Genomic DNA, 12,542 nt, shown 5'->3' with positions numbered 1-12,542 from the left:
TGTACATGTTGACCCTGTGTTTATAAGCAATCCTAACCAGCTTCTCAATCTCTAGTTTTCCTCCTCTCCAGCTTATCCTGTACACCATTGTTGGATTTCTCTTTTTACAGACCTCTTTGTCCACATTGTTCTCCGGTTCTAGAGGCCTCAATGGTTTTCCCTGCCTCCTGGATGAATTCCAAATTTCCTGATGTGGCAGTAAAAGTCCTCTACTATCTGGCTTCCACTCGCCCTTCCAGCTTTGTTTCCCAGCACTCCTTAACACATTCTCTGTCCTGCTAAGCCTTTGTTTTCTGTTTTCACACCTCACCTACAACTTCCCTTTGCCTTTGTTACTTCCTTCTAATTACCCCCACCCCCCACGCCACCCCCCTCCACCCCAACATGGTCTTTGCCTACGTGAGCTCCTGAAGTCAGGGCTCCTAGCTTGCTCCTCTCTGCTTCTCCCATGCACCCAGCAATGCCTTGCACGTGACAGATGGGGTGGAGAGTGCATGAGTTTTGAAGTCCAGCACACTGAGGTTTGAAACTGTGCTGTCTTGCACACCAGCCAAAGGACCTTGCACATGTGACTTAACCCCTCCAAACATCAGAGAGGGCCCCTCCCTCCTTGCAGTTCTGGACATCTCCCAGGGTTGTCGTAAGAAGCAAATGCTCAGTAAGGTTTCGTTCCTTTCCCTTCACCTTTCTGACAGAGTACCATGTGCAGAGAGTACTTTTAGGCTAAGAGGATGATACCACGTGGGGTATTTGTACATTCTGCCTCCGGTGTCCTAGTAACTAGAAAGCGCTGATTCCTTTCCCCAGGGGCCTCACGTTTTCCTGAAAGCTGATTAATTTTGATGCATGCTTAACTATTTTGGAGTTTTCCAGTTGTCAAAAATATCCTAGGTCTTAGTGCGGTGTGCCCAAGTGCCCCTCCCTCTGGGTTCCAACAGATTCATCTCCTTGATGGTCCAGAAAGAGAATCATGTTTCCTCTAACGATCCAGGCATTCAGATTTATCTGCTGCTCTTTACTCTGAGTTTTGTATTGATTAATGCTGTTCATCGTCTCCTTAATAATCCCATTGAGAGGGGAGGTGACTTGCTTCAAGTCATAAGGAAAATCAGTAGAGAAGGAGGTCCTTGAAGGTGACTCTTCCCCTATCAAACATTCTTCTTCACCAGGCTGAATGCTCCTGGAGGACAGGGACTGTCTTCTTCATCTCTGTGCCAGCAGCACTCAGCCCATGGCCAATTATGGAGCAGGTGCTTATTAAGAATTTATTGAATTTATGAAAGAATAAAGCTGGTCCCAGGATGGGCTTTGAGCATATCTTGGAAATAGATAACCACCTACTGCCCCAGGGAGAGTCAGTCAGTCTTGTTCTCTCTTTTTCTCTCTGTCCTTTAACAAGAATTTATATGCCAGGCTCAGTTCTAGGTTAGGGAATGAACAAAACAGGCAATGTTGCTGACCTCAATGGAGCTTAATTTTTATTCAGGGAGACAGATAAACAAACTAATTAAAAATAAATATTTAAAGTGATGCCAGTAGTGATAAATTCTAGAAAGACAAATATAGCACGGCAAGGGACTGGGCAGTGTTAGACTGAGAGAGCCAGCCTTGTAGAGATGTTGGGTAAGAGCTTGGCAGGCAGTGGAAACAGCAAGTGCAAAGGTCCTGGGGTAGGAACAAACCAGTCAACAGGTGACCTTGCAGACACCAGGGTCAGTGTGGCTGAAGAGGAGGAGGGAGTGAGGGAAGATGAGGTCAGAGAGATGATGGAGAATGGTGCAGATTATTTAGGGCTTTGACTTTGATTTTCAATGAGATGGAAGGCTATTGGAGGGTTTTGAGAAGAGGAGCATCTCGAGCTGATATCTCTCTCTTTTTTTTTTTTTCTTGAGACAGAGTCTTGCTCTGTGGCCCAGGCTGGAGTGCAGTGGTGCAATCTCGGCTCACTGTAAGCTCTGCCTCTTGGGTTCACGCCATTCTACCCCCTCAGCCTCCTGGGTAGCTGGGACTCCAGGTGCCCACCACCACGCCTGGCTCATTTTTTGTTTTTGTACTTTTAGTAGAGACAGGGTTTCACAGTGTGAATCAGGATGCTCTCGATCTCCTGACCTCATGATCCTCCCGCCTCGGCCTCCCAAAGTTCTGGGATTACAGGTGTGAGCCACCGCGCCTGGCCGCTGATATCTCTTTAAAAGGATGTCTTAGACAGTTGCGTGAAGTGAGGTGGCTTTCTTTATTTTTTATTTTTGAGAAGGAATCTCACTCTGTTGCCAGGCTGGAGTGCAGTGGTGTGATCTCAGTTCACTACAACCTCCATCTCCTGGGTTCAAGCAATTTTCCTGCTTCAGCCTCCCGAGTAGCTGGGACTACAGGCGTGCGCCACCATGCATGGCTAATTTTTGTATTTTTAGTAGGGACAGGGTTTCACCATGTTGGTCAGGATGGTCTCAATCTCTTGATCTCGTGATCCGCCTGTCTTGGCCTCCCAAAGTGCTGGGATTACAGGCATGAGCCACTGCACCTGGCTGGATTTCTTTTTTTTTTAAAAAATGAGTTTATTGTTTTAAAACTACAATTTATGGACTTACAAGGATTTTTCCACTTCTTTTGTAACTTTGTTAAATCCCTCCTCCCCTTAATCCCTGAACAGGTCGGGTCCCCCTTGTCCTCATAGCCCCGGGAGGGTCCTGGGCCATCTTCGGTTCAGAGGTTCCCTTCCCCTCTCTCTTTGCCCACAGGCAGTTGGAGCAGAACTTTTTCAACTGCAGCTGTGACATCCGCTGGATGCAGCTCTGGCAGGAGCAGGGGGAGGCCAAGCTCAACAGCCAGAACCTCTACTGCATCAACGCTGATGGCTCCCAGCTTCCTCTCTTCCGCATGAACATCAGTCAGTGTGGTGAGTGAGTGGCCGCCTGGCCCAGCTGGCTCCAGGCAGGCATCCCTCAGACACCAGAGATGGTGCTGGACATTACTTTGGGATGCCAGAGCCTTCCTTTCGAAACGCCCTCCCAGCCTTGAACTCTGCAGTTGTGTGCAGACCTCCTGACTCATCATTCCCCTTCTTGGTCATTCCTGTCCCTTTGTGCACGAGCCATAGGAAGACTGGTTTCAGGAATTCAGACAGGAGTTAAATGTGCTCCTTCTCATCACACCAGATTCCCTTTCTCCCTGTGAGTTACCTGTCAACCGAACCTGAAGGAGTGTATCTCAAAGTGTGGTCTCTGGATTCCCTATGGCAGCAGCTTCTAAGGAGTTTCTAAAAAAGCAGATTTCTGGGCCCAAACACAGACTTTGAGAATGTCTGGGGATGGGTCCCAGAAATCTGAATTTTAGGCAAGCTCCCCATTGGGAGACTGGAACACTAGTATTCAGATAACCAGAGCCCAAAGTGTAATGATGCCATTGAGCTTAATTGCCAGAAATGCATTCCTTAAGCACTGCCCCCACCCTCAACCTGCCGCTGCAATGTGGGAGACTGCAACTGCATGGGCTTCAATTCTGAGTTCTGATGTCTACTGGGGAGGTGATGTAAAGCGTCTTGGATTTGCGGGTCTTCCAAGAACTCAAGCAGGTGGTGTTAGAGTCATTACTGGGCAAGGCAAGAAGTGCCACCATCAGCCCCGTGGACAGAGCTTCCTTTGGGTAGTAAGTGTTTGCCTGTCTTTTCACCCACTTTGTCTGGCTCCCAGACCTTCCTGAGATCAGCGTGAGCCACGTCAACCTGACTGTACGAGAGGGTGACAATGCTGTCATCACTTGCAATGGCTCTGGATCACCCCTTCCTGATGTGGACTGGATAGTCACTGGGCTGCAGTCCATCAACACTCACCAGGTAGGCATCCTGGGCTTCAGCCCCATCAGGAGGCTAGGGAGTGATCACATTGTAGTCTTGAAGAAGAGGGAAAATTTGCAGTCTTGTTACTATAGGAAAAAACACATAGACTTGGGTTACATGCAGCTGCAATATTTTCTAGCCATTTTGCTGTATACATGCTACTCAACTTTTCTGTAACTTAGGTTTTGCTTCTGTAAAATGGGCATAGTACTGAACTACCGTTCACCTCATAGAGTTAATAGGAGGATGGCCTGAACTATTGCCTATGAGGAGCCTGGCATTTGGCCAGTGTGCTTTCACACAAAGATCTCCTTCGCCTTCTGCTCAGCTTTTCTTTTGATTCCTAAAGGTATTTGGGGATTAGGTAGCAGAGCCATCCTTGTAGAAGCTATCTGATTGTTATCTTTTTATTGGGGTTTTCAGACCAATCTGAACTGGACCAATGTTCATGCCATCAACTTGACGCTGGTGAATGTGACAAGTGAGGACAATGGCTTCACCCTGACGTGCATTGCAGAGAACGTGGTGGGCATGAGCAATGCCAGTGTTGCCCTCACTGTCTACTGTAAGTGCATGTTATTGTGGGGGATGACTGTTTGTGAGGGGGAACTGGCATAGGAGGCTGAAGAGGGGCCAAGGTGTTGCCAGGGCTGAGCTAGAGCAGTGAGCTGGTCTACCAGTAGGGACAGAAGAACTCTTGTACGGCAGGACTGAGAAGTAAGTCCTTGGATTAAAAACCCCAGAAAGAGCACCTTTGTCCCTCAGAAGATGGTGTGGCTCCAAGTCAACTTCATCTTCAGGACACTTCTAAGTTGGCCTATTCTGCCTTTTATTAAACCCGTAAGAGGTCCCAAGAGGGAGCCCTCCAGCTAAGGTGGATCTAGGAAGCTTGGATGAAGACAGACATCTCTTCCCCTCTGCTGGGATTGTGGTGGGACTTCTGCTTCCCTTAGCCTTTTCAGAGTGGGTGGGGAAGAACCGGGATTCCCATTTTAGTTGCTGGAAGGCTACTGCGGGAGGTGGTAGACTCTGTGTCCTGGATTTCAGCTGGCTTCTCCCTTGACAGATCCCCCACGTGTGGTGAGCCTGGAGGAGCCTGAGCTGCGCCTGGAGCACTGCATCGAGTTTGTGGTGCGTGGCAACCCCCCACCAACGCTGCACTGGCTGCACAATGGGCAGCCTCTGCGGGAGTCCAAGATCATCCATGTGGAATACTACCAGGAGGGAGAGATTTCTGAGGGCTGCCTGCTCTTCAACAAGCCCACCCACTACAACAATGGCAACTATACCCTCATTGCCAAAAACCCACTGGGCACAGCCAACCAGACCATCAATGGCCACTTCCTCAAGGAGCCCTTTCCAGGTGAGGGCAGCGTAGCTGGCTCGGAGGCGTATGGATTCTTTCTACAAGCATGGAAGGTGGGGCATGGTAGCTTGAGAGGAGAAGCAGCATCAGTACTCATACTGTTATCATGCGCAACAAAACACACACTGGAACATGTGCAACCACCAGCCGCATCTGGTGTAAACAAGGATAGAGTCTCCATTTTCCAATAGCAGTCATGGTAACCAAGACTTCTCAGAAATAACAGTTGTGCATGTTAGGGCATACTGTATGATAGTAGAGAAAGCAGAGACAGTAATGGTAGAGAATTCTGACCCAGCCCTTTACTTGTGGGGAGACTCTGGGCCTGATAGTTTGCTTTTCTAAGCATCAATTTCCTTTTCTATGAAATAGTCATGATTACACTGATCCTGCGACTTTTAAATGAGTCAAGGTATATAAAGCACGTCACAGGGTCTTACACCTGATGATGGTTCCGTGATTTCCCATTGCAAAGGACTTGAGAATGTGTCCAGTTTAACCTTCCATTTAACAGATGAATGACCTGATCCTCATTCTACTTGCTCATCTGTCACAAGGTTTGACTTGGATCTAGGCCCCCAGGTCTGTGGCTTCATTCCTTTCTTGTTCCATGGTGAGCTACTGTGGGTCATACCTGATGCCCTCAGCTTATGATAGTGCTAATGTCAAGTGGACCAGGAAAAATTATTGAAATTACTGAAGAACTTTGCTTGATTTGATTTTGGGAGTTGATTCTGTCTTTCTCTGTCTGGGCTAAGATGCTTTAAATATCTTCCTGAAGTTGGAGGAGAAAAAAACACCAAAAGAGTTATGTGAAAGTGATTGTAGCATCTTTTTGTGGGTTCCGCAATTGATAAGTTTTGCCCATAAAGCCGTGTGTCTTCGCTGAGCTTGGTGCTTCATTTTGGGAAGTGACTAGGAGACCTTTGGTCTTCAATGTCTAGGAATCAGGAGTTCTAATGGGATACAGTGTAAAAACTGATAAGACATGTACACACATGCACATGCATGCTCACACACGTGCACAAAGGGAAGAGGCAGAAAGAGCTAGCAGTATGCAGTATCTGTTTTTCTGAAGTCAATTTCACAGTCTACAAATTACCAGGGTGTGGCATCTCCAGGAGGCTTTATTTATGTCAGTGCAAGGGAACTCGTACTAGAGGCCCAGAGAGTGAAGTCAGAGAAATGTGGCTGCATTAAGCTAAATTCTTGCCATTGAGGTCCCAGGGATGATGGAGCTGTCTTTTCTGAGGCAGTTGAGAATGTGCAGATGTTTGAGGCCCTAGAAATCCCATGTGGTCTGAAACTTCTATCATCCCCAGTATGCTCAGTAAAAGCCCCCATGACACTTCCCCTCCTGGGTCACACTGGGCTCTCTTTCAGCAAGTAGATGAGTCCTGGCCTGCACTGTGGAAGCAGAGGCTTTTAGAGCAGAGATATTTTGCTCTTATGGTCTTACAAGGGCTGGCTAGGTCTTGTTAACATAAAAGACTGAAACTGCCCTGCCTGTGGCCTGATTAGAGAATAAATTCTGTTTTTAAAGAGGAAAGTCTATACATTGCTGAGGGAAAGTCTCGATTGGTGAGGAAATGAAGCACCCTGAAGCAATGCTTCTGTTTCCAAAGAGAAGCTTCTGGGGCCCAGGGAGGGGGGAACCCTAGAATGCTCAGGAGGGAGGAGAAGACACTCTGGCTCCTTCTGTCAGGGGTATCCTGAGAGGTGTGGGGTAGCAGCAGCAGTTGGATGATGTGGTGGACACAGCTTCTCCGTTCTCTCCTTTATCTCAGGAGGAAGCAATTCTTTGCATCCTCTCAGCCCTCAGAGCTATCTCAGAGATACCTCCTCTGCCCCCACGAGATGCAGCAGCCCCTTCTGTTAGTCTCTGGATACCTTTGTCACCATAGTCAGCTATCAGTGCTCCTCAGGCCAGTGGTTCTCAAAAGTGACCTTTGGTCCATGGACCAGCCCCATCCGCATCACCTGAGAATGTGTTAAAACTTAAGTTCTCAAGCGCCACTCACATCTACTGAATCAGAGATTCCAGGCTGGGGTCTAGCAGCTATGTTTTAACAAGCCCCCAGGTGACTCCAGTACTCCCTCCTTTGCAATCTACTACCGTGGAATTGAGTGGGAATCTGGCCCCAGGAGGATGGAGGGAGGATAGAGTCACAGAGAAACTCAAACAGAAAGCACCTCACCTGAGGTCATTTCCTCGGACCCATCTCCACCCTGCTAGGGCCACCCTGTGGGAAGGCTTGCTTGTTTTATGAGTCTAGGTTAAAGGGATCAATGGGTGATGAAAAGGCAGTGATAGGGAAAAGATGGGCCAGTCATGCCAAGTGACGAGATGCTTAAATGCTCAGGAGAGTCAATTATCTGGGGGTGCAGGCAGAGATGAGTCATAACCCTCTAAACCGAACTCACCCCAGCTAAGCCTAGATGCAAAGCTGGTCTGTGATTCTTGCTCTTCTCTTTTGATGTGAGAGTGTGGAGACATCATGATTATCATGTGTGTTTCTCTTTTGCTTCCAGGCAGCTAAGCATGGAGGCTAAGAGCGGGCACTCTGAAATCAGACAGACTTAGGTGCAGATCTGATCTGTGGCCCCTCCCAGATAGCCCTCCTGTCTGGTGGCCTGGGCTCCTAGCATGGGGCTTAGTGCAAGGTCAGTACTAGATGAAGGACAATCACTTCTCTGTGCCTCTATTTCTGTATCCATGAAATGGGAATGATAATATCTCCCATCTAAGTTACCATGAGGCTTAAAGGAAGTTATGCCTGCCAAGTGCTTAGCAGTGCGTCTGGACAGAGAAAAGGCTTACTAGCTGTGGGCCATTGTTAAGATTCTTAGGATGTAGAGCTGAGGTGAATTCAAGAGTTCTAGAACCAGTAGTCATTCTCTGGTCAACCTAGTAAGTTCTAACAGATGATCTTAAGGTAGTCTAGGTTAGTGGTCATGGAACCATATTGCCAGGGCTCTAACTCTGACTCAATCACTTGTCAGCTCTGTGAAGTCAGGCAAATTGCTTCACCTTCCTGCTTTTACCTTAAAGGTTGTGGTGAAGATTAATTTACAGAAGGGGCCCTTCTTGAAGAGTTATGATCTGGGACTGTAGGAGACATGTGTATTCCCTTCATGGCACAGCCCCAGTTCATGTCCAGATTGTTCCTTGGTGTGCTGGACAAGTGCTCCTCCCAGCCTGCTGGTGCAGTCAGAGGTGAGGACCAGTCCTGGGTACCATCCTCTTCAGGCTGAATGCCTGAACCCTCCCACAGGTTAGAGAGGAGTCAGGATGTCTCCTTCTTCCAAAGCTTATGTGCTTTCTGGATGTATAAATACTTCTAGGCTCTGGCAAAGGCCTTAAACATTCATAGGCTGATTTGGAGATAACAGGGTTCACAGACGTGACCAAAACATTTGGCTAACATGAGAATATTCTCTAATAAATGGGAGCCTTATGAGACATATGCAAATCAATGTAAGCTGCGAATTGATCTGGCACCTCTCTTCTCTCAGGCTCTGAAACCCAGGCTAGAGTTTCCATTTTCTCCATCCTCCCCCTGCCCCAGTCAGGCTTCTGGTCACCTGCTGTTGAGAAGAGGGTGTTGGCACGAAGGGTATGCCCAGGAATGTGAAGATAGCTCTGTGACTGTCCCCCAAAACAATACAGAACAGACAACAAACAAGCAACCGAACTGCATGTACCATAAGTAAGACTTCCTTTGAAGGACTCCTTCACAGAAAGTATCCGATTCCCCACAGGTCGTTAGAGAATATTTGCTGGTTCATACTTAATAGAGCTAAGACTGTGAGGGCCTGCAATGAGTGAATGAATGGGTGAATGAATGAATGAATACACTTTTACTTTTCAGGGCATGGTGGGCTGAGGCAGGAGGCTGTGTAGTATTGACATAGTGCATTCCAAAGGGAACAGCAGCATCAGCGTCTCCTGAAAACTTGTTAGAAATGCAAAATCTTGATATCCACCCCAGGTCTACTGAATTAGAAACTCTAAGGTGAGGACTAGTAATCTGTGTTTCTTTTTAATTTTTAAAGATTTTTAACTTTTCATTTTGAAATAGTTTGGAATTCATATTTTACAAAGTTACAAAATCATACAAGGCACTTCTTCCACCCTTTGTCCAGCTTCCCCGGTTGTTAACATCTTACCTAACCACGACGCAATGATCGAAACGAGGATGTTAACATTGGTCCATCACTGTTATCTAGTGTACAGATGAGGATGTTAACATTGGTCCATCACTGTTATCTAGTGTACAGATGTGAATTACATTTCATCAGTTGTCCCATTGATGCTTTTTCCTTGTCTAGGATCCAATTCAGAATTATACACTGCATTGAGTTCCTGTGTCATCTCACTCTCTTTAAATCTGGGACAGTTCCCTAGTCTTTGTCTTTTATGATCTTGGAACTTTCCAGGAATGCTAGTTTTTTTGTAGACTGTCTTTCCATTTGGAATTTTCTGATTTTTTTCTTAATGATTAATTTCTAGCTATGCATTTTTGGCAGGAACTCTGCAGAAGTGATGCTCTGCCCTCTCAGCGCATCGTTTCGGGGGCACATGATGTTGATAGGTTTTGGTACTGGGGGTGTTGATTTTATTACTTGGTCAAGGTGGTGTCTGCCAGGTTTCTCTGCTGCAAACAGATGATTTTCCCCTTTGTAAGAAATCAGTGTCATATTTTTAAACTACATAGCTTGTTTCTCATCCTTCTTTCACAGTCTAATTTTAACATTCATTGATGATTCTTGCCTGAAACAATTATTACTGTAGTGTTTGTGAAATGGTGATTTTTCTATTTTTATCATTCCTTCTACATTTAAAAATCAGAATTCTCTTGTAAGGAAGAGCATTTCATTCTTCCACCTTTTATTTATTGAATTGTTTATTTGTATCAGTGTGGACTCATGGATATTTATTTTGTTCTATGGCTGGTAATTCATGCATTCGTTTGCTAGGAGTGTCACAGCAGTGAAATACCATAGATTGGGTGACTTAAACAACAGAAATTTATTTCCTTGCAATTCTGGAGGCTGGAAGTCTGAGATAAAGGTGTTGGCAGGTATGGTTTCTCCTGAGGCCTGTCTTCTTGGCTTGTAGATGGCAGTCTTCTCTTTGTGTTGTCATGTGATTTTCCCTCTGTGCATGTGTGTTTACGTTCAAATTTCCTCTTATAAGGACATCAACCATATTTGATTAGGACTCACCCTAATGGCCTTATTTTAACTTTAATACATCTTTAAAGACCTTTTCTCCAGATACAGTCACATTCTGAAGTACTAGGGGTTACAGTTTCTATATATGGATTTTGGGACGACATAATCCTAATCCATAACAATCCAGGACTATCATCATTTTGTTGCTTAAATGATCCTACATTTGGCCATTGAGATCCCCTGTACATTGGCTCCTGTGCCCTGTCTCCAGGCCTCCATTAATCTTTGAGCACTTTCTTACTTTTTAGTATTACAAGCCATTCCAGGCATATGTTGTACTTTCCCTGGTCCAGCCCTGAAATCATCCATTTCTCCAAGGAATCCTCACTCCTTTTATTGGATGTTGGTAACAATCACCATCTGGGTGCTTCTGTTGTGTGCTAAAGTTTGAGCATCTCTGGTAGAGTGGGCAAGAGCCTGGACTGTGGTTTGAATTCAGCTCTAATTTCTTCTTAAATGAGTGACATCCAATTAGTTACTTAATCTGTATAAGCCTGTTTCCTTATCCGTTAAGTGGGGATAATGCTACCACCTCTTAGAATGGTAATAAGGATTGAGTGATGTCTTACACGAAGCAGTTAGCACCGTCCCTGGCTCATAATCAATGTGCAATAAGGATTAGCTTTCATTATTAAGTGAGCTATTTCTAGAGACCAAAGATCGAATAACACATTACCATCTGCAGGACGGGCAGATTCTAGAGGGATTCTCAAGAACTTCTCAATGACCTACTAGAATCAACTCTGCATATTACTTTGAAGAACTTTATCTTGAGATCATACCTGGCATTTTCAAAGAATGTCTAGGGGAGACCACCCTGTAGCCCCATTCCCAGCACTTTGGGTCCTTAAGAAAGCAGAGCTGTGAATGAGACAGAGGGTCTAGTTTTAATTCCCTATCTCATAATGAAACTGGTTTGGTTTCTCGTTCCTAGGTGGGCCACCTCCCTTGAAACCAGGAACTTTATCTCTCATTCCTTCTCCATTTGGAGGACCACCCCCTAAAGTGGTAGTGTAGTGTGGGGAGATGGGTGATGTGCCATGGATTTTAGTTTGTCAGTTGCCATGGGAACAGGGAATCATGGTGAATGGGAGAGATCATAGCTATTAGGACCATGTAGTGTGTCTGTTCCGGTTTTTATTAAATTTGTTAATTATCTCTTTGTCCTTTTTTTGCAGAGAGCACGGATAACTTTATCTTGTGTAAGTCTGCTTTACCTGTTTCTTTGAAACTGATTTATTCTGATACTATCGGTAACTATTGAATTCAAATAGCCCTCTCTCCTATTCCACATCATCCCTGGCCCATGGCAGCTGAGGGCATCTGAGTGAACTGTGAAAGGGAAATGAAGGGTAGCAATGCTTTTTAGGCAGTTCCAAGCCCACTTTTCTTGGGTAATCACTCTGGTTCACTTTCCCCCAGGGACTTTTCTAATGTCTGATGATGTTGTGGATCTCTTTACCTGGATAAAGAGGGGCTGTGTGAGGATGGACATGGGTTTCATGTGCCTCTATAGACACCTATTGATCATCTTAGTTGTTCTCGCAGAGACAATATGGAACCTATAAACCTGCTAGTGTTTCTCACCTGCTTCAGAAGCCTGAGCATTTGGCCAGGACTCGCCTCATGAGAGCTTGACTTACAAGGTTTCCTGATAGTCTCATGTGTCCTCAGAAGGAATTATTGAGGCTTAGTTTATAAGTGATTTGGGGCTAGGGCTAGACAATCCTAAAAGAATTTGGGGTTTTGTTTATGGACTGTGGGGAAACCTGCGTTTATTCCTTTTTCTTTTTTTTCTCCACGGGAGGTGGGAATAACAGCAGCAACTGCTGCCATTTCTGCCCTGTGTCTGGCTTGAGATAGTAGGTGCTGTTTAGAAACACCCTTGGCTTTTTGGTACTGATGTCAATATCATCTGTGATTTCTTTAGTTGTCTTTGGCCTTAGAGGACTTGTAATCTTGCAGAATATCCCTTCAGAGAATTCTGAATTGGGGCCATTTCTTGTCAAGGAGGTGATTCTAGATGGTGGAGTGAGGGGAAAATTGATACTTGGCTTCCCATCCTGGCCTTGCTGGCTAAAGGTGGTGTTTCCCGGTCAGATG

General features: G+C 45.8%; 1 protein-coding gene across 10 annotated transcripts in view; it reads left to right on the top strand.

Moving 5' to 3' along the window:
* Nucleotides 1-12,542, top strand: part of NTRK3 (neurotrophic receptor tyrosine kinase 3) — a 388,853-nt gene that overhangs the window by 122,346 nt on the left and 253,965 nt on the right. For 5 of the 10 annotated variants that reach the window (XM_054450811.2, XM_054450807.2, XM_054450817.2 and 2 more), the window contains exons 5-9: nt 2,739-2,896; nt 3,690-3,832; nt 4,259-4,400; nt 4,902-5,198; nt 11,618-11,641. In XM_054450811.2, the coding sequence (XP_054306786.1) occupies nt 2,739-2,896; nt 3,690-3,832; nt 4,259-4,400; nt 4,902-5,198; nt 11,618-11,641 (764 nt within the window). The remainder of the gene's footprint in view (nt 1-2,738; nt 2,897-3,689; nt 3,833-4,258; nt 4,401-4,901; nt 5,199-11,617; nt 11,642-12,542) is intronic. The other 5 variants (XM_054450812.2, XM_054450810.2, XM_054450813.2 and 2 more) reach the window with 1 other exon arrangement.

The sequence above is a fragment of the Pongo pygmaeus genome, chromosome 16, assembly GCF_028885625.2.
Source record: "Pongo pygmaeus isolate AG05252 chromosome 16, NHGRI_mPonPyg2-v2.0_pri, whole genome shotgun sequence".
Classification (NCBI taxonomy): domain Eukaryota; kingdom Metazoa; phylum Chordata; class Mammalia; order Primates; family Hominidae; genus Pongo; species Pongo pygmaeus.
Note: the sequence above shows the minus strand (reverse complement) of the source record. Positions and strands in the feature narration are given on the sequence as shown.